Here is a 19,171-nt window from a genome sequence, read left to right on the forward strand (position 1 = left end):
CCCAAAGTAGCACCTAAATACAGGGCTACGATTTTTTTTAAAGATCTCAGGATAAAACATGTTTGTGAAATGAAACACCTCGATCCAGTGAGGAAGTTTAGGAGCACAGCCTAAGCAAACCCTGCTGATTCTCTCACATTTCTCCCATGTTTTCTGTCTCACAGCCCATACTTTGTGATGCACGCCTGTCCTCTCGCCCCCTGCAGGAGAGAGACACACCAGTTACTGCCTTTGACAGACAAGCCCAGCCCTATGAGGTCATCTCAGAGATCCACCATCTTAGAGCTTCTACATGATGAGGGTGAGCCATCTAGTGTAAGAAGGTCATGTATACTGAACAAAAATATAAACGCAACATGCAACAATTTCAAAAATGTTCCTGAATTACAGTTCATATAAGGAAATCAGTCAATTGAAATAAATTTATTTGGCCCTAATCTATGGATTTCACATGACTGGGCAGGGGTGCAGCCATGGGTGGGCCTGGGAGGGCATAGGCCCACCCACCGGGGAGCCAGGCCCAGCCAATCAGAATGAGCTTTACCCTACAAAAGGGCTTTATTAGAGACAAAAATACTCCTCAGTTTCATCAGCTGTCCGGGTGGCTGGTCTCAGAAGAAGCAGGATGGGAAGGTCCTGGGCTGGCGTGGTCTAAGGTTGTGAGGCCCGTTGGATGTTCTGCCAAATTCTCTAAAATGACATTGGAGGTGGCTTATGATAAAGAAATTAACATTAAATTCTCTGGTAACACCTCTGGTGGACATTCCTGCAGTCAGCATGCCAATTGCACACTCTCTCAAAACATGGGACATCTGTGGCATTGTGTTGTGTGACAAAACTGCACATTTTAGAGTGGTCTTTTATTGTCCCCCAGCACAAGGTACACCTGTGTAATGATCATGCTGTTTAATCAGCTTCTTGATATGCCACACCTGTCAGGTGGATGGACTATCTTGGCAGGAGAAAGGAGAAATGCTCACTAACAGAGATGTAAACAAATTTGTACACAATATTTGAGAGACAAAATATGTTTGTATGGGATCTTTTATTTCAGCTCATGAAACACTTTACATGTTGCATTTATATTTTTGTTCAGTATATATTTTGGTACATGTAAAACTTCTTGGAGTGAGGTAGAACTGGTCTCTCATGTGCGTCCAGCCCCCATGGTATTAGACAGGCGTGAGCTGCCTGCAGCTGATGGATGGATCTGTGGGCCGCATTGACTAGTGAGAGGGAGTCAGTGAGGCTGAAGATGTGCTTACTGTAACTCACTTAGGCTTCACCAGGCACTACATACAGCTGATAGAGTTATACTTTAATACCCTACCCTCCAATTAGGGTTCCAACGGTACTACCTGGAACCAAATAGGGTTCTTCTATTGGGACAGCTGAAGAACCCTTGGAACCCTTTTTTCTAAAAGTGTACATCTGTTGAACCTCACCGCAATGTAAAATACAAAACCTGTAATTAAAACACAACATTTTACCACTTGGAAAAGCAATACAGGGATAGAATAAGGTCTTTCTCACAACCTTTGGCTTTAACAGTAAATGGCTATTACCCTCTATTAGCCCATCAGTCCATAGTTAGTATGCAGTTGGTGTGTTGGGTTTGACTCAGAGACTGAAGAGCAACAGAGAACAACCAGCCTTCCAGACCCCCTCTGACCTCAATGTCCAGATATTGCCTCATCACCAGTCCCCCACCCAGCAACCTCCATGACCAGGGCCTGTACCCATCACTCACACACAGCCACAGTGACCCCTGTCAGGGCAGTGTCAATGCCAGGTTAGAGGTGGATGCCACATTGTCACTCCATCCACACGCCAGCTCTTCTGTTTATTTGTTTATTTTACTTTTTCTCTATCTGAATCTGTCTGTTTCTATCCTATCTGTCTCTCAGCAGCTAGTAGCCACCACACAGAGAGCCTTCTGTCCCTGGCAGCTGTCTGGTCAGTATTTCTTACCTCTGACTGCTTCAGTTAGGCTTCTGTGTTCGTTTACCTCTCGCGCCCTCTTTCTCTCTTTCTCTCTTTCTCTCCCTCTTAGTTGGATTCCACCTCTGCTTCACTGTTCTCTCACTTACACCCACATATTAGGCTTCGGGAACTTTGGGGACACTTGCCGCCTCTCTTTCTGACTCACCTATCTTTTGATGTGTTTCCCTTGCTTTGTTGGGTTCACTTTTGCAAAACTTCTCCTTCTCGTCCTGAGTGTTGAGAGAACATTCCAAACAGCTACTGGTGTCATTCTGTTTCTCCGTGGGAGAAAACTCTGAAAAACAGGCCCAAACTCTAGCCATTACTGAAGCTGTGAGCAGTCAGGGGCTGTATGATTCAGCTTCAAGAGTTTAATTAAGTAAAATGATAAAATGATTTCCCTTGATTGTGTCCAACTTCCTACTTTATCATGCGAAAGCTTATCAGATCTGCAAGTGGAAACCAAAACTTTATAAACTTCCTCACGACTGAAAACAATTCATAACAAGGACAGTGGAAAGTAAACAGTGGATGTTGAGGAAGACAAGCATCATTGCAGAGTGTATATTTAAGATGTCCTCTTCGCCAGCATATACTGTAGACCTGCTCTTTAATTGTTATGATTCCCCACTCTTAATAACCCTCCTCCAACCTCCTTTGTATTTGGTCTTATTGATGAAAGGTGAAGGAAGGAAGCGCTTGCCTTAATTATAGTCTAGTGCCTATAAGCATCGCACAAGGGAACTCCATTAGGGACAGAGCGCCTCCAGAACAGTGTCATGAAAAAAACAACTGCCAAAAAACATGGCTGTTTAAAATGTGAACTACCCACAACTTTAACACCCAGCAAGTGCACGTAACATGAGGGAAGAGCAGACTAGACCTACAGTAACATGAGGGAAGAGCAGACTAGACCTCCAGTAACATGAGGGAAGAGCAGACTAGACCTAGAGTAACATGAGGGAAGAGCAGACTAGACCTACAGTAACATGAGGGAAGAGCAGACTAGACCTCCAGTAACATGAGGGAAGAGCAGACTAGACCTCCAGTAACATGAGGGAAGAGCAGACTAGACCTCCAGTAACATGAGGGAAGAGCAGACTAGACCTCCAGTAACATGAGGGAAGAGCAGACTAGACCTCCAGTAACATGAGGGAAGAGCAGACTAGACCTACAGTAACATGAGGGAAGAGCAGACTAGACCTACAGTAACATGAGGGAAGAGCAGACTAGACCTAGAGTAACATGAGGGAAGAGCAGACTAGACCTAGAGTAACATGAGGGAAAAGCAGACTAGACCTCCAGTAACATGAGGGAAGATCAGACTAGACCTATATTAACATGAGGGAAGAGCAGACTAGACCTATATTAACATGAGGGAAGAGCAGACTAGACCTACAGTAACATGAGGGAAGAGCAGACTAGACCTAGAGTAACATGAGGGAAGAGCAGACTAGACCTACAGTAACATGAGGGAAGAGCAGACTAGACCTAGAGTAACATGAGGGAAGAGCAGACTAGACCTAGAGTAACATGAGGGAAGAGCAGACTAGACCTAGAGTAACATGAGGGAAGAGCAGACTAGACCTACAGTAACATGAGGGAAGAGCAGACTAGACCTAGAGTAACATGAGGGAAGAGCAGACTAGACCTACAGTAACATGAGGGAAGAGCAGACTAGACCTACAGTAACATGAGGGAAGAGCAGACTAGACCTATAGTAACATGAGGGAAGAGCAGACTAGACCTACAGTAACATGAGGGAAGAGCAGACTAGACCTATAGTAACATGAGGGAAGAGCAGACTAGACCTACAGTAACATGAGGGAAGAGCAGACTAGACCTAGAGTAACATGAGGGAAGAGCAGACTAGACCTACAGTAACATGAGGGAAGAGCAGACTAGACCTACAGAAACATGAGGGAAGAGCAGACTAGACCTAGAGTAACATGAGGGAAGAGCAGACTAGACCTAGAGTAACATGAGGGAAGAGCAGACTAGACCTACAGTAACATGAGGGAAGAGCAGACTAGACCTATAGTAACATGAGGGAAGAGCAGACTAGACCTACAGTAACATGAGGGAAGAGCAGACTAGACCTATAGTAACATGAGGGAAGAGCAGACTAGACCTACAGTAACATGAGGGAAGAGCAGACTAGACCTCCAGTAACATGAGGGAAGAGCAGACTAGACCTACAGTAACATGAGGGAAGAGCAGACTAGACCTATAGTAACATGAGGGAAGAGCAGACTAGACCTACAGTAACATGAGGGAAGATCAGACTAGACCTATATTAACATGAGGGAAGAGCAGACTAGACCTACAGTAACATGAGGGAAGAGCAGACTAGACCTATAGTAACATGAGGGAAGAGCAGACTAGACCTATAGTAACATGAGGGAAGAGCAGACTAGACCTACAGTAACATGAGGGAAGAGCAGACTAGACCTACAGTAACATGAGGGAAGAGCAGACTAGACCTAGAGTAACATGAGGGAAGAGCAGACTAGACCTAGAGTAACATGAGGGAAGAGCAGACTAGACCTAGAGTAACATGAGGGAAGAGCAGACTAGACCTAGAGTAACATGAGGGAAGAGCAGACTAGACCTAGAGTAACATGAGGGAAGAGCAGACTAGACCTAGAGTAACATGAGGGAAGAGCAGACTAGACCTCCAGTAACATGAGGGAAGAGCAGACTAGACCTACAGTAACATGAGGGAAGAGCAGACTAGACCTATAGTAACATGAGGGAAGAGCAGACTAGACCTACAGTAACATGAGGGAAGATCAGACTAGACCTATATTAACATGAGGGAAGAGCAGACTAGACCTACAGTAACATGAGGGAAGAGCAGACTAGACCTACAGTAACATGAGGGAAGAGCAGACTAGACCTACAGTAACATGAGGGAAGAGCAGACTAGACCTAGAGTAACATGAGGGAAGAGCAGACTAGACCTACAGTAACATGAGGGAAGAGCAGACTAGACCTAGAGTAACATGAGGGAAGAGCAGACTAGACCTAGAGTAACATGAGGGAAGAGCAGACTAGACCTAGAGTAACATGAGGGAAGAGCAGACTAGACCTAGAGTAACATGAGGGAAGAGCAGACTAGACCTACAGTAACATGAGGGAAGATCAGACTAGACCTACAGTAACATGAGGGAAGAGCAGACTAGACCTACAGTAACATGAGGGAAGAGCAGACTAGACCTACAGTAACATGAGGGAAGATCAGACTAGACCTATATTAACATGAGGGAAGAGCAGACTAGACCTACAGTAACATGAGGGAAGAGCAGACTAGACCTATAGTAACATGAGGGAAGAGCAGACTAGACCTACAGTAACATGAGGGAAGAGCAGACTAGACCTAGAGTAACATGAAGGAAGAGCAGACTAGACCTACAGTAACATGAGGGAAGAGCAGACTAGACCTACAGTAACATGAGAGAAGAGCAGACTAGACCTAGAGTAACATGAGGGAAGAGCAGACTAGACCTACAGTAACATGAGGGAAGAGCAGACTAGACCTATAGTAACATGAGGGAAGATCAGACTAGACCTACAGTAACATGAGGGAAGAGCAGACTAGACCTAGAGTAACATGAGGGAAGAGCAGACTAGACCTATATTAACATGAAGGAAGAGCAGACTAGACCTACAGTAACATGAGGGAAGAGCAGACTAGACCTAGAGTAACATGAGGGAAGAGCAGACTAGACCTAGAGTAACATGAGGGAAGAGCAGACTAGACCTAGAGTAACATGAGGGAAGAGCAGACTAGACCTACAGTAACATGAGGGAAGAGCAGACTAGACCTACAGTAACATGAGGGAAGAGCAGACTAGACCTAGAGTAACATGAGGGAAGAGCAGACTAGACCTACAGTAACATGAGGGAAGAGCAGACTAGACCTACAGTAACATGAGGGAAGAGCAGACTAGACCTATAGTAACATGAGGGGAACATGTGTCACTTATCAGTGAGTCCTTTTTTTCAATGCACACATTTAAATATCTGAATCATAGAGTTGTTAGACATAAAGAGTGCTATAACTACATTTTAGTCATTTAGCAGACGGTCTTATCCAGAGCGACTTACATTAGTGCTGTCACACCCTGATCTGTTTCACCTGTCCTTGTGATTGTCCCCAACCCCTCCAGCTGTCGCTTATTATCCCCGGTGTATATATCCCTGTGTTTCCTGTCTCTCTGTGCCAGCGTTTTTCCTTGCTCCGATTTTTTCCCCAGTCTCTTTTGGTTCTAGTCCTCCTGGTTTCGACCCTTGCAGGTCCTGACTCCGAACCCACCTGCCTGACCACTCTGCCTGTTCTGTCTTCAAGCCTGCCTATCCCCTTGTACTGTTTGGACTCAGATTTGGTTACTGAACCCCTGCCTGGCCTGACCTCGAGACTGCCCTTTGTCTGGTACCGTTTTGGACTCGGTTTATGACTCTCGCTTGTCCCCGACCTACCTCTTGCCTACCCCTTGGATTAATACATTTCGGGGGTCAACCATCTGCTTCCTGTGTCTGCATTTGGGTCTCACCTTGTGTCCTTATAAGTGCATTCATCATAAGATAGCTAGGTGAGACAACATATTACAATCGTAACAACAAAGTAGTTATCAGCAAAGTATAGGAAAAGACAAGTGCATATTCTTATTCTACTTCACAGGTGGGTCAGATGCGACAGAGTTTTCTAGATTCTAATTCTATCGTATTAGAACACATCCCCTCCATGTACAGTATTTTACTCATTAGAAGCTCTCCCTCATCTGCTTTTACACAGGCTTCAAATGAGCACAGAATTAATCAAATCACAACTCCACTTTCACCGTCTTACAGTGTTAGCGAGCACTGGTCTTCCGTAGACTAGAAAAACTCATCTGCTGTGCTGGGTGCATAATGACTTGGTCCCCGTGCAGCATGTAGACCTATGTCTTTACACACTGTGATTACAGTTTGAGGCGCGGAGACGACTGCAGAAGAGGAGGCCTCACAGGTTAGACAGCCCTGGTGTTAATTGTGCTTCTGTCGCTAGCCGTGTCCCTCACAGAAGAGTACTTTAGCAAGTAATCACCCCCAGTCTGGACACCCGCTTAAAATGTCTGTTCTCTGAATCAAGTGGGGGGGGGGGGTGGATAGACCCCGGTCCAGGCCCTGAGTGATGTTTCACAGAAGGACCTATCTTCAGTTCTGCAGAATGTCCCTGATGTGGTTTAACTAGATAAGCTACAGTATATCTCCTACGTAAGGTGTGGAGGTTTGGCTAGAAATCAGCAAGATCTTGTTCTATGAATTAAAGGTGCACTTCATAGCTTGTATTTCCTCTAGGCTTGGGCAGTACGTATTGACAGGGGTCGCGTTTTATATTGAAAGTCAGTGTTTTTTGCTTCAATAGGTGATCAGGGAGATGCAACTATAGTTTTCTTTCACAGAAAATACATCAGTGCAACATTCGGCAGAAAATAGCTTCATTTTCATCAGAATACAACAAAAGTGCAACGCTAATCAAATACATGAGCTTACAATGAAACATCTGTTGAAGGTGAACCTTTGCCCCAGTCTGAGGTTCTGAGAGTTCTGGAGCAGGTTGTTATCAAGGATCTCTCTATACGTTGCTCCGTTCATCTTTCCCTCGATTCTGACTAGTCTCCCTGCCGCTGAAAAACATCCCCATATCATGATGCTGCCACCACCATGCTTCACACCGTAGGGATGGTGCTAGGTTTCCTCCAGACGTGACGCTTGGCATTCAGGCCAAAAAGTTAAATCTTGGTTTCATCGGACCAGAGAATCTTATTTCTCATGGTCTGAGTCCTTTAGGTGCCTCATGTGCCTTTTACTGAGGAGTGGCTTCTGTCTGGCCACTCTACCATAAAAGCCTGATTGGTGGAGTGCTGCAGAGAAGGTTGTCCTTTCTGGGGGGTTTTGCAAACATTTCTAAAAACCTGTTTTCGTTTGTCATTATGGGGTATTGTGTGTAGATTGATGATCAAAAAATACTTAATCAATTTTATAATCAGGCTGTAACATATCAAACTGTGGAAAAGGTCAAGGGGTATGAATACTTTCTGAAGGCACTGTATGGGTAGCTGAGCTGTGTGTTAGCTGTTTGAACAGATAGTGCATAATGTCCCCAGTCCAACAGCTTCGCAAATGAGGATAATATTGTTTCCATTTTAGAATAAGGCTGTACCGTATTAAACTGTGGAAAAAGTCAAGAGGTCTGAGCTGTGTGGTAGCTGTTTGAACAGACAGTGCATAATGATCCCAGTCCAGCCACTTCGCAAGTTAGGATAATATTGTTTGCGCTCCTCAAAGATTCCATCAGGTGCGGGCGGGATCACGAGTGCATTAATAAATGTGCGCTTCAGGGACGTGGTGAGCTCACATGGCGCATGAGAGGCACCATGTCTCGCACCTGTGACCGCGAGGGGCTGATCTAGAGCCTTCTGGCCATCTATTCTTAATGTGGTTTTCTTCTTATTGACTCACAGCACAGGAGCATAGCTATATTACCATAGGTTTAAATTCGATGAGAATTTAGGAAAATAATGACATGGAGATGGCGCACAACAACGCCATTTCCAACATGACGCACCAATGAATGTCTATAATTGGAAATAAAATACAGATATAGGGGCTGTAGCTAGTAGGTTTATGAATGAATCCAAACATTTTCATCGTTGACATTTAGTGTAGGCCTAATCTTAACAAACGACTAGTAAGGAAAGCCACACTCACAAAATAAGTGAATTAATTTAAATCGGTGTTCTGCCAAATTATCGCACTCACATATGATAAGAAGATTTATGAATGAATCCTCTCTTTCAGTTATCATCATCAAGTGCCAATTTCACTCCGTCGGATTAGGCTGTTCGGCCCAGCTGGCGCCCGAGAGAATAACCGGACATCGTCCTCTAGAGGTTATAACTGACTTTAATCCAATTGCGCACGAATGTGACATCATTTGAATCCTATGAAAGGAATCCTATGAAATTACTACAGCGTGGTTGGCGTGACGATGGTAACCACGGACTATAAATGGCTGGACTTGTTGTATCTGCACATACCTCTAAACTTGGCCTCAACCGGTCTCCAAGCGCTGCAAGAGGCAAAGAACATCCTTTCTAGTTGGTTTGCTGCAATTTAGGATATTGAAGGTGCTGTGAGTGACACTAGCCAGAAAACAAATCTAAGGTAAGTTTGGGTCACTTCAATTCGTATTTTTGTACATGGACGTGCTCCCAAAATGTATTTGCAAATATCTATTCCAAAAATGAATTCCAGTTTTACGCACCAATATTGAAACGTATTATGTGCGTAAAACAGATAGAAAACTCAGAATTCGTTATGCAACGCAAAGTCAATGAAATATTATGCAACCTGCATACTTTTAAAGTAGTATATCTCCACTAATAATGATATATTCTCTTGTTTTCGAACGACTAGCCAAGGTACCATGAAGTCCGCCTGCCTGATCATTCTGGCATCTCTAGTGGTCTGCAACCTGACGTTGGCTCGAGGACAGGGCATCCCCGCTGAGGAGGAGACGGGGGACCGGCAGACTATAGACGATATCATCCTACAGAGAGCCGAGAGCCTCCTGCTCCGCTCCATTCTCAAAAATATAGAGGATGAGGATGGCGCGAACGGTGCTTAATAGTTGCTATTTGATCTATTTGATGTTTTTGGCAAAGTGGCCGCGTTTGACAAGAGAGCTGTGGTGTTTTACAATGAATTACAAAGCAAAAAAATGAACACAAATGAAGATGTTTTATTGTCACATTCACCAAATGGTGCAGTGAAATGTGCTGTTTTACAGGGTCAGTCATAGTAGTATGGAGCAAATTAGGGTTAAGTGCCTTGCCCATGGGCACATCGACAGATTTAACGACCTGTCGGTTTATTAGCCCAACGACGCTCTAACCGCTAGGCTACCTGCCACCCACTGAACACACAAATTCAAGTCATGCCTTTTTATGCCTGTTTATAGTAACTTTGCACGAAGACAAATCATTCGATTGTATAGTTTCACAAAGACAGATAAACTAAATGATTTCGATTGCATGGTATTTATACAGAAATAACCCACCATTTCCAATATGTTTTATTCGTGTTTTGTGCAAGATTAACGTGAATAAATTAATAGATGTTGTTATTTGTTCGGATGAAAATCAATTTGGAGAGGGCAATCTGCAAAGCGCGCGTAAAACGCATCCATTATTTTTCCGCAGTTTATCCTGGCAACAAAGCACACAGTTTAATGGTGGAAAAAATATACACAGAAAAAAAGTTTTACATAGAAAAAATATATTTGATATAATCTAACTTTCACAAGTAAATGCCACCGTGTGTGTTCAATTGGAAATGCATGTACGCATGTCATAACAAGTGGTGGTAGATTGATCTTTTCCGCTGTCCGTAAACTAATAATGTATTCATTGTTTTTACAGAGGGATTGACCTTTCAGCCAGAGTGGCTGGTGAAGCGGCAGCATCCCGGTAAGAGGTACCAGGAGGAGCTGGAAAAAAGGCAACACCCTGGGAAGCGAGAGGACGACGAGGACGAAGACTATGGCGAGGTTCAGAAAAGACAGCACCCGGGAAAACGCGAAGACGAATTTGACTCTTTTGTGGAGCTCCAGAGAAGACAGCATCCAGGCAAGCGCTTAATGCTGGAGCAGATTACAGAGAACCCCGCATTTCTAAGTGAACTCTCCAAACGTCAGCACCCGGGCAAGCGCTACGTGATGTACTACAGCAAGCGCCAGCATCCCGGCAGGCGAGAGGTGGACGACGAGTCAGACGCAGGGGACCTCAAGGAGTTGGAGAAGCGCCAACACCCCGGCAAACGCTACTTGGATAACACGAGCCCGGATTTGGGCGCCAACAGTCCCTGTGACGTGCTGGACCCTGGCTGCAGTAAGGCCAACCTGTTGCTCCAGCTATTAGACAACGTGAACAAGAGTCGCGCGGAGAAGAGACAGCACCCAGGCAAAAGGTCCGCACCTGTCGAGGATTTGACCGAACAGGAGTAACAAGCGGGGCTGGTGGGTGCTGTGTGTGAATTACTGTGATGTAAAGAATAAAATGCGTAAATTGATATTATTAATTATTTATTATGAATATAGTACTGACCACTCTATCACGGGTAGACTACTGTGTCTCTGGAAAGCTGCTTTTATGACGAATATCCAGAAAACACGCTCAGAAAGCATCTAGATCGAAAAGTTTAAATTGGATATAATTTTTTTGCGGAAGCTTGTTGGTAATTACGCACGCTGATTGTCAGAATTATTAACGCTCATATGGATTTTAAGTTACTGAATAGCTGTGTTGGTTGCTGGCCCTATCTTCTTGTAATTAGATGCTCAAACATATATTCTTTTTCCAGGTGAAGCCCACGTGGGGAAGAAATAAAGACTAAAGCGACGGGATTAGCTATTGGCTCTGCAGTCTGTCTGTATCCAACTGAGGACGCAGGCTCGGATTCTGCTCTCTTCTGTCTGACCTTGAATTGAATAGGCTAAGTGTAATTTTCAGAGTTATATAAAACAAATGTGTTATATACGACAAATTGACCTGTAGTTTGTTTTATGATTTAGGCCTAATGCGTTCGATGTAAAATATAAGTGGATATTCCCCTGCAAAATCATTTAGTGGGTCTCTTGATTACTTTTCTACTTGAATATTCTTGCATGGTATAACAATTGATTAATTATTGTGCATTTTCTGTTACTTTTGCCTTAAATACTATTATGACTCTACAACTCTATACAATAAAACGCATTGATACAGATGACTGAGGTTTGGTCTACTACAGTATGTTTTTCGTTTGACATTCCGAGAAAGCCTCTATCCTTAGCCTACTAATTTACATGCGATGGTCCATTAAATATTTTAACCCTCCCCGAGGGTTTTCAGGTGCAGTGAGCTAGCCTTCCTGCAAAAATATGGCGACTGTAATAAATATCATTTATTATAACACAAGCATATTTGCTAATACATTGTTATAACTAACTTCTTTCCAAACAGGGTTTCTCACAAACTCATAGCAGATACGGAGACCCACACACACCCAGAGACAGATGGCTGACACAGGCCTTTTCATAAAGACTGATAAGAAAAGGGGTGCCTGGTACTGCATATCACAGAAACTGAGACACACACATACCCAAGGACAGAGGGCTGACGTAAACCTTTCATAAACACAGATAAGACAGGAACATCTACGCACACACAAAAACTCCTCTTCAGTCTGAACATTTTACAGAGACACACAGAAATGTCAAAATAGGAACATCTACGCACACACCTAATCTCCTGTTTTAGCTGAACATTTCTGAAGACAAAGAACTCTACTCAGAGCCAATGGGACAGTGATACTAGCCTGAAGGAGACCTCGCCCAACTCATCAGAACCAACCAGAGGACCAGAACTTCCAGACTCAACCTACTTTCTGTACTGTATAAAATGTATATGCACTTTGTTATCTGGGCTTCTTTCAGAGAGTTCCATTTGAGCTTGATGAAAGGGTCCGTGCACGCTATTTCAGATATCTTTACCTCTGATTAAATTGCTTTTAATTAAACCTAATCCACCCTGTCCAGAGTCTCTACTTCGTCTCAGTTCTCCAGTAAACTTGTTTTATCAACACGACCAATGTGGTCGAACTAACAAAGCAATTACAGCGCAATCGTTCTCCGCACGTATTAATGAAAGTAAATTGATAGCAGACCGTCTGCTTGTCAGTTACGCTCGCTCGCCTCATTTAATTGGCCTCATTCCATCAATACATTACCAACACTTTTACCCGCATGCCTTAGTGCGCAGCCCTATGGGACTCCCGAGTCTGTCTAAGGCACTCCATCAGTGCAAGAGGCGTCACTGCAGACCCTGGTTCGATTCCAGGCTGTATCACAACCGGCCGTGATTGGGAAACTCAAAATATACACTATATATACAAAAGTATGTGGCACGCCTTCAAATTAGTGGATTTGGCTATTTCAGCCACACCCATTGCTGACAGGCGTATAAAATCGAGCACACAGCCATGCAGTCTCCAGAGACAAACATTGACAATAGAATGACCTTACTGAAGAGCTCAGTGACTTTCAAGGTGGCACCATCATAGGAAGACACCTTTCACAAAAGTCAGTTCTTAAAATGTCTGCCCTGCTAGAGCTGCCCCGGTCAACTGTAAGTGATGTTATTGTGAAGTGGAAACATCAGGATTGCAGAGTGCTGAAATACGTAGTGTGTAAAAATCGCCTGTCCTTGTTGTAACACTACCGAGTTCCAAACTGCCTCTGGAAGGAACATCAGAGGAAGCTTCATGAAATGGGTTTCCATGGCCGAGTAGCCCACACAAGCCTACGATCACCATGCACAATGTCAAGTGTCGGCTGGAGTGGTGTAAAGCTCGCCGCCATTGGACTCTGACGCAGTGGTAACACATTTTCTGGAATGAGGAATCACACTTCACCATCTGACAGTCTGACAGAAGAATCTGGGTTTGGCGGATGCCAGGAGAATGCTCCTGCCCAAATGCATAGTACCAACTGTAATGTTTGGTGGAGGAGGAATAATGGTATGGGGCTGTTTTTCATGGTTCGGGCCCCTTAGTTCCAGTGAAGATAAATCTTAATGCTACAGCATACAATAACATTCTAGATGATTCTTTGCTTCCAACATTGTGGCAACAGTTTGGGGAAGGCCATTTCCTGTTTCAGCATGACAACTTCCCCGTGCACAAAGAATTGGAACGCCGACTGCGAGCCAGGCCTAATCGCCCAACATCAGAGCCCAACAAAATGAATGCTCTTGTGGCTGAATGGAAGTCCCCACAGCAATGTTCCAACATCTAGTGGAAAGCCTTCCCAGAAGAGTGGAGGCTGTTATGGCAACAAAGGGAAGACCAACTCCATATGAATGCCCATGATTTTGGAATGACATATTCGACGAGCAGATGTCCACATTACTTTGGTCATGTAGTGTACAACTCATCACGACCCACACATAGTTCCTACATTTCAGTCAGATTGCCCCAGACCTTGTTGCTATATCAAGTCACTTTGACTTTGAAGAGTCAGGCTGTTGAGCAACAGATGACATCTGTTATTAACTGACAGAAATAGGCCTGAATGAGAGCATTATAGACCCAAAGACTATGCATCCCAGATTAGTCTAATTTGCACCAATTATCAGAGGATGGAGTCTATTTTAGTCAGAATTCAGCAAGCAACAAGCTTTCTTAAAGACACAAAGAGAGAGAGACGGAGAGGGGGGGGGGGGGAGACCGAGGGGCAGAGAGGGAGAGAGGGGGGGAGAAGGAGAGAGGCAGAGAGAGAGAGAGAGAGAGAGAAAGAGGGATAGAGAGAGAGAGATAGAGAGTGGGAGACAGAGAGGGAGAGATAGAGAGAGAAAGAGGGATAGAGAGAGAGAGAGAGAGAGAGAGAGTGGGAGAAAGAGGGATAGAGAGAGAGGGGGGAGAGAGGGAGAAGGAGAGAGGCAGAGAGCGAGTGAGAGAGAGAGAGAGTGGGAGACAGAGTGGGAGAGATAGAGAGAGAGAGAAAGAGGGATAGAGAGAGAGAGACAGAGAGGGAGAGATAGAGAGAGATAGAGGGATTGAGAGAGAGAGAGGGAGAAAGAGAAAGAAAGAGAGAGAGAGAGAGAGAGAGAGAGAGAGAGAGAGAGAGAGAGAGAGAGAGGGAGAAAGAGGGATGGAGAGAGAGAGAAAGAGGGATAGAGAGAGAGAAAGAGGGATAGAGAGAGAGAAAGAGGGATAGAGAGAGAGAGAGAGAGAGAGAGAGGGATAGAGAGAGAGGGAGAGAGAGGTTTATAAAGTGGGACAGAGAGAATAACTGTGAAAGTAACCTAGGTTGTTGGTGTCTGGGCGGTAAGAGGAAGTGAAAGGAGTTGCGTCTTCCCTATACACTGAACACTTTATGTATTACTGTTTCCCTCCCTCTTATCCTCTATACTCCCTGAAATGCCTTGAAGACAAGTTCATGTTGCGTGGGAGAGAGATGGGGTTTGCTTACAAAGATATTTCCAGGGCAATAAAATCTTTCATGATGGACCTAGCACTTGTTTGTTGTTTTTAAACCCCTCTCTTTTAACAGTGTAGCTAAATAATGATTCATGTTCTCTCTCTCTCTCTGTCTCTCTCCTTCTCCCTCTCTCCCCCTCTGTCTCCCACCCCCCTCTCCCCGTCTCTCTCTCTCTCTCTCTTTGTGTCTTTAAATAAAGCTCGTTGCTTGCTGAATTCTCTTTGACTAAATTAGACTCCATCCTCTGACATTTGGTGCACACACATCCATCTCAATCGGTCCATGAGCTAACACTTTTTTTCTCATGTTGTTACTCTAAAAGCACTCCAACTAGCTGAATCAGACAGCCGATCCTCATAAACCAACAGTGATGACGCATAATACACAACTGCTCCAACAGATGTGCCCATTGCCAATCATATTTATCACAGACATGGCTGAAGTAATACATTCAAAAAGTACTTAAGTACTTCATTACTAACTCTCCTCTCCACCTCACTACTGTAGTGATAGGAGTGAATGCCAACACAGCAGCTGTGCCCAACTCTCATCACCACTCATCATGTCTGTCTCACTGGATAACTGGAAGTGTGTGTGTGTGCGCACATCCATCCGTATGTGTATACATGCGCGTGTGTGTGTGTGTGCTTGTCAAACATGATCAACATTTTGTTTTGATATCCTACTTTTGTTTGTCTAACGCCACACTAAACGCTTGAAGGTAATGTTGTTTAATGATAACTAAAATTACACCTTGTTCTTTCCTGTTTGTCATCCATCTAAAAGATAGAAGGTATTGAGACAATGAAACCAGAGGAGCAAGTATTATGTTCTTCATTGGGGGAAAACCCCTCCCACTCCAGAGCTGTGTGTGTGTTTGTATGTGTTTAAGAAAGAGAAAGACCGAAAGAGAGAGAGAAAGAGAGAGTGATTGAGTGTACTGCGTTTGTAAGATTAGACAGTGGGAGGGGTAGTTTTGAATAAGCAAAACTCACACCCCTGGGAAATACACTCAACATTTTCAGCTTGGCTGCGTGAAGCCGGTGACAAGAAAGGCTACGGCAAACTGCAGATGACAGCTGATCTTTAGTCTACTTGCGAGATGCACGGTAGCCTACCGTGTGTAACTTATGTAACTATTCTAAAGTAGTTTTCCTGTGTCGGTGATATCGGTAACCGCAGTTATCTTGGCCAGTATGGACAGTGAAGCAAGGGCGAATGGGGAGGATATCACTCTCAACAAACTAGATGACATACAAGTAAGTTAAACATTATAACCTCAAACCTCAGGTTACTGTGGCGGGGTCCTAGCGCGTTTTTAACTGTGTCATAAGCAACTAAATAGGACGTTGTACATTTTGACTTAACATTCGGATTTGGGCTACAAGGAGATAAGTTGTAGTTATGACCCACTGGGCAAAAAAATGGTTGTCCCGGATTTATATTTACTATGTTACGTCTACCCCCGAGTCCAGGTTGTGTTTCCACATAATTTCAATCAATGTGATGACGTTGAATCAACGTGGAAAACTAATTTGATTTTTTTTAAATTCATCAACGTAAGGGTATTTAGTCTCTTTTTCACCCAACCTTTAACCTAAATCCAATGACATGGTGAATTTTTTGTTGTTGATTTCACGTTGAATTCACGTTAGTTGACAACAAAATGTAAATCAAAATTAGATGTTGAACTGACGTCTATGCCCAGTGGGGACTGTATAACTCCTACTGGAATGGAAACTTCACAAAGTATTCCCCCAAGTCATTGATAAAATAACAGACCTAATATCCAATATAATTTACTGCTCGTAGTCTATTAGCTTCATTAAAGAGCATTCATAGCCTATAGTGGAGACATGAAGCGTTCAAACCTTTTGACTACGGAAATCATTTCACTGTCTGGCTCCTCGTCATATTTCTCACCTCGGCGAAGAGCTGACTATGCCCTTTGTGTTTCCGGGTGTCGCATCCACTTGTGACATCTCGTATTTACCTTTATCCGTACTTGACAATTCCCAACCCCACCTCCGTGAGAAGATGTGGACACCCGTGTGTGATGTAGTTATAGAACGCACCCTTCTGCCATAGAGGAAAGGCAGTGCCTGTAGTTAATCCACTGTATTAGTGTGTGTGTGCATGTGACCCATAGCCTGATGGTCTACCTTCTTACCCACAGGCGAACCTCGACCGTCTTGACCCCTCTGGAAAGGTGTACTGAATGATTAACATGAATCACTATGCCACTAAGAAGAGTGTAGCTCAGAGTATGCTTGATGTGGCTCTACTCATGGCTAACTCATCCCAGCTAAAAACTGTTCTATACATGGAGTCACAGTACAGATTCTACAAACCTCTCATAGTACTGCTGTCCATGTCTATTACGCTACAGGTTGTCGTGGGACTTCTGCTGGTCTTTATAGGTTAGTAATACACTGTCACTCATTCACACATACTAACACATAAACACGCACGCACACACACACACACTATATGGCTTATCTGTAAACAGAAAGGTGAACATGTTGAATAACCCTCCTACTCTCTCTCTCTCGTGAAGTATGATCTGAATGATGTGAGGAAACACTCAAAGCTGAACATGATGAACAACACAGCAACAGTATTTGTTTTCTTCACAGTCCTCATCAACATCTTCATCACTGCGCTAGGCTTTGAGGGTGCTGTTATAGGACTTCCAGAACCCCAATCCTTCCTTCTGACCACTGAACAGAACCAGACCGGAGGCCTCTAGACCACAACCTCAGATCATCCTCAGACAACTGACAGGTTGTAGAGCACAAGCTTAGCACAACCTGGCCTCAATTTAACCGGAGGCTTGTACAACCTGAACACAACATCAGCAGAAACCTGGAACCTAACCCCAACCTACAGTACTGTCAGTTCTCTCTACAGTGACAGGGCAGTGCAGGTGCCAGAGGTGTGCACCCTCAAAAAGTTCTACAGCTGCACCATCGAGAGCATCCTGACCGGTTGCATCCCCGCCTGGTATGGCAACTGCTCGGCATCCGACCGTAAGGTGCTACAGAGGGTAGTGCGTACGGCCCTGTACATCACTGGGGCCAAGCTTCCTGCCATCCAGGACCTATATACTAGGCGGTGTCAGAGGAAGGCCCCAAAAATTGTCAAAGACTCCAGTCACCCAATTCATAGACTGTTTTCTCTGCTACCACACGGCAAGCGGTACCGGGGCGCCAAGTCTAAGTCCAAAAGGCTCCTAAATAGCTGAACAATCAATCAAATGGTCACTAAGACTATTTACATTGACCCCCCCCCCCCCCCCTTTGTTTTTACACTGCTGCTACTCGCTGTTTATTAACTATGCATAGTCACTTTACCCCTACCTACATATACAAATTACCTCGACTAACCTGTACCCCCACACATTGACTTGGTACCGGTACGCCCTGTATATAGCCTCGTTATTGTTATTGTGTTACATTTTAGTTTTTGTATCCTGTAAATAGGCCTTTATAAATGTGTTGTTGTTGTTCAGTTGTTTGGGACTCAACAGAACACAACTGCTGTTACCAAATAAACAACTCTTTGTGAATAACCAGCAGGAATTTCTGGACTGAATACACTACTCTCCCTTGGTCAGAGCCGGAGTGAAAATGAAAAGGCAGTGTGTGTGTGTGTGTGTGTGTACCATGTTACGATCACTCACCAGTTCTTTGTCTGTGCGGCATTGCAGGAGGGTCATTGGGAACTGACACAGGGAAGAGGGTTACAAATGCACGGTAATGGTGCCTACAGTTTAGGCCTACAGCACCATGCCTTGTGCAAGAGGTATCTGCTGAGCGACAGTCTGAAGTATGGGTGGCAGGTCTCTAGGTTGAAGACCTCAGATCTTCTCCAGGCTGGACATTCTCACTTCTCTCTCTTCCCTCCTCTCTTCCAGTCCACCATGAATATCTATTCTCACAACTCAGTGTTTGTGTGTGTTCAAGAACATGTGCTTCCTCTGATAAATGTCTCTCTTCCTGTTGTAAGACAGGACAGTCAGAAGTGAAATCCGGGATCCTTGGGTCGTCCACACCCTAAACACTAACCCCTACCTAAACCATTTAAATGTAAACTTCAATGGGTTAGGGACGTCCCGAGGTT

The 19,171-nt window shown here is 44.3% G+C and overlaps 2 protein-coding genes across 2 annotated transcripts; both read left to right on the forward strand.

Annotated features, from left to right (window-relative positions):
* The first annotated feature begins 9,066 nt into the window (after window positions 1-9,066).
* Window positions 9,067-11,799, forward strand: LOC139542835 (pro-thyrotropin-releasing hormone-A). Its single transcript, XM_071348717.1, has 4 exons — window positions 9,067-9,195; window positions 9,448-9,650; window positions 10,452-11,047; window positions 11,392-11,799. The coding sequence occupies exons 2-3, from the start codon at window positions 9,458-9,460 to the stop codon at window positions 11,033-11,035; spliced, it is 777 nt and encodes a 258-aa protein (XP_071204818.1). The 5' UTR covers window positions 9,067-9,195; window positions 9,448-9,457; the 3' UTR covers window positions 11,036-11,047; window positions 11,392-11,799.
* A 4,189-nt stretch (window positions 11,800-15,988) lies between these two features.
* On the forward strand, window positions 15,989-19,057 carry LOC139542838 (ninjurin-1-like). The gene is made up of 3 exons (XM_071348728.1): window positions 15,989-16,308; window positions 17,226-17,469; window positions 17,686-19,057. The coding sequence occupies exons 2-3, from the start codon at window positions 17,268-17,270 to the stop codon at window positions 17,796-17,798; spliced, it is 315 nt and encodes a 104-aa protein (XP_071204829.1). The 5' UTR covers window positions 15,989-16,308; window positions 17,226-17,267; the 3' UTR covers window positions 17,799-19,057.
* The last annotated feature ends 114 nt before the right edge of the window (window positions 19,058-19,171 follow it).

The sequence above is a fragment of the Salvelinus alpinus genome, chromosome 17, assembly GCF_045679555.1.
Source record: "Salvelinus alpinus chromosome 17, SLU_Salpinus.1, whole genome shotgun sequence".
Taxonomy (NCBI): domain Eukaryota; kingdom Metazoa; phylum Chordata; class Actinopteri; order Salmoniformes; family Salmonidae; genus Salvelinus; species Salvelinus alpinus.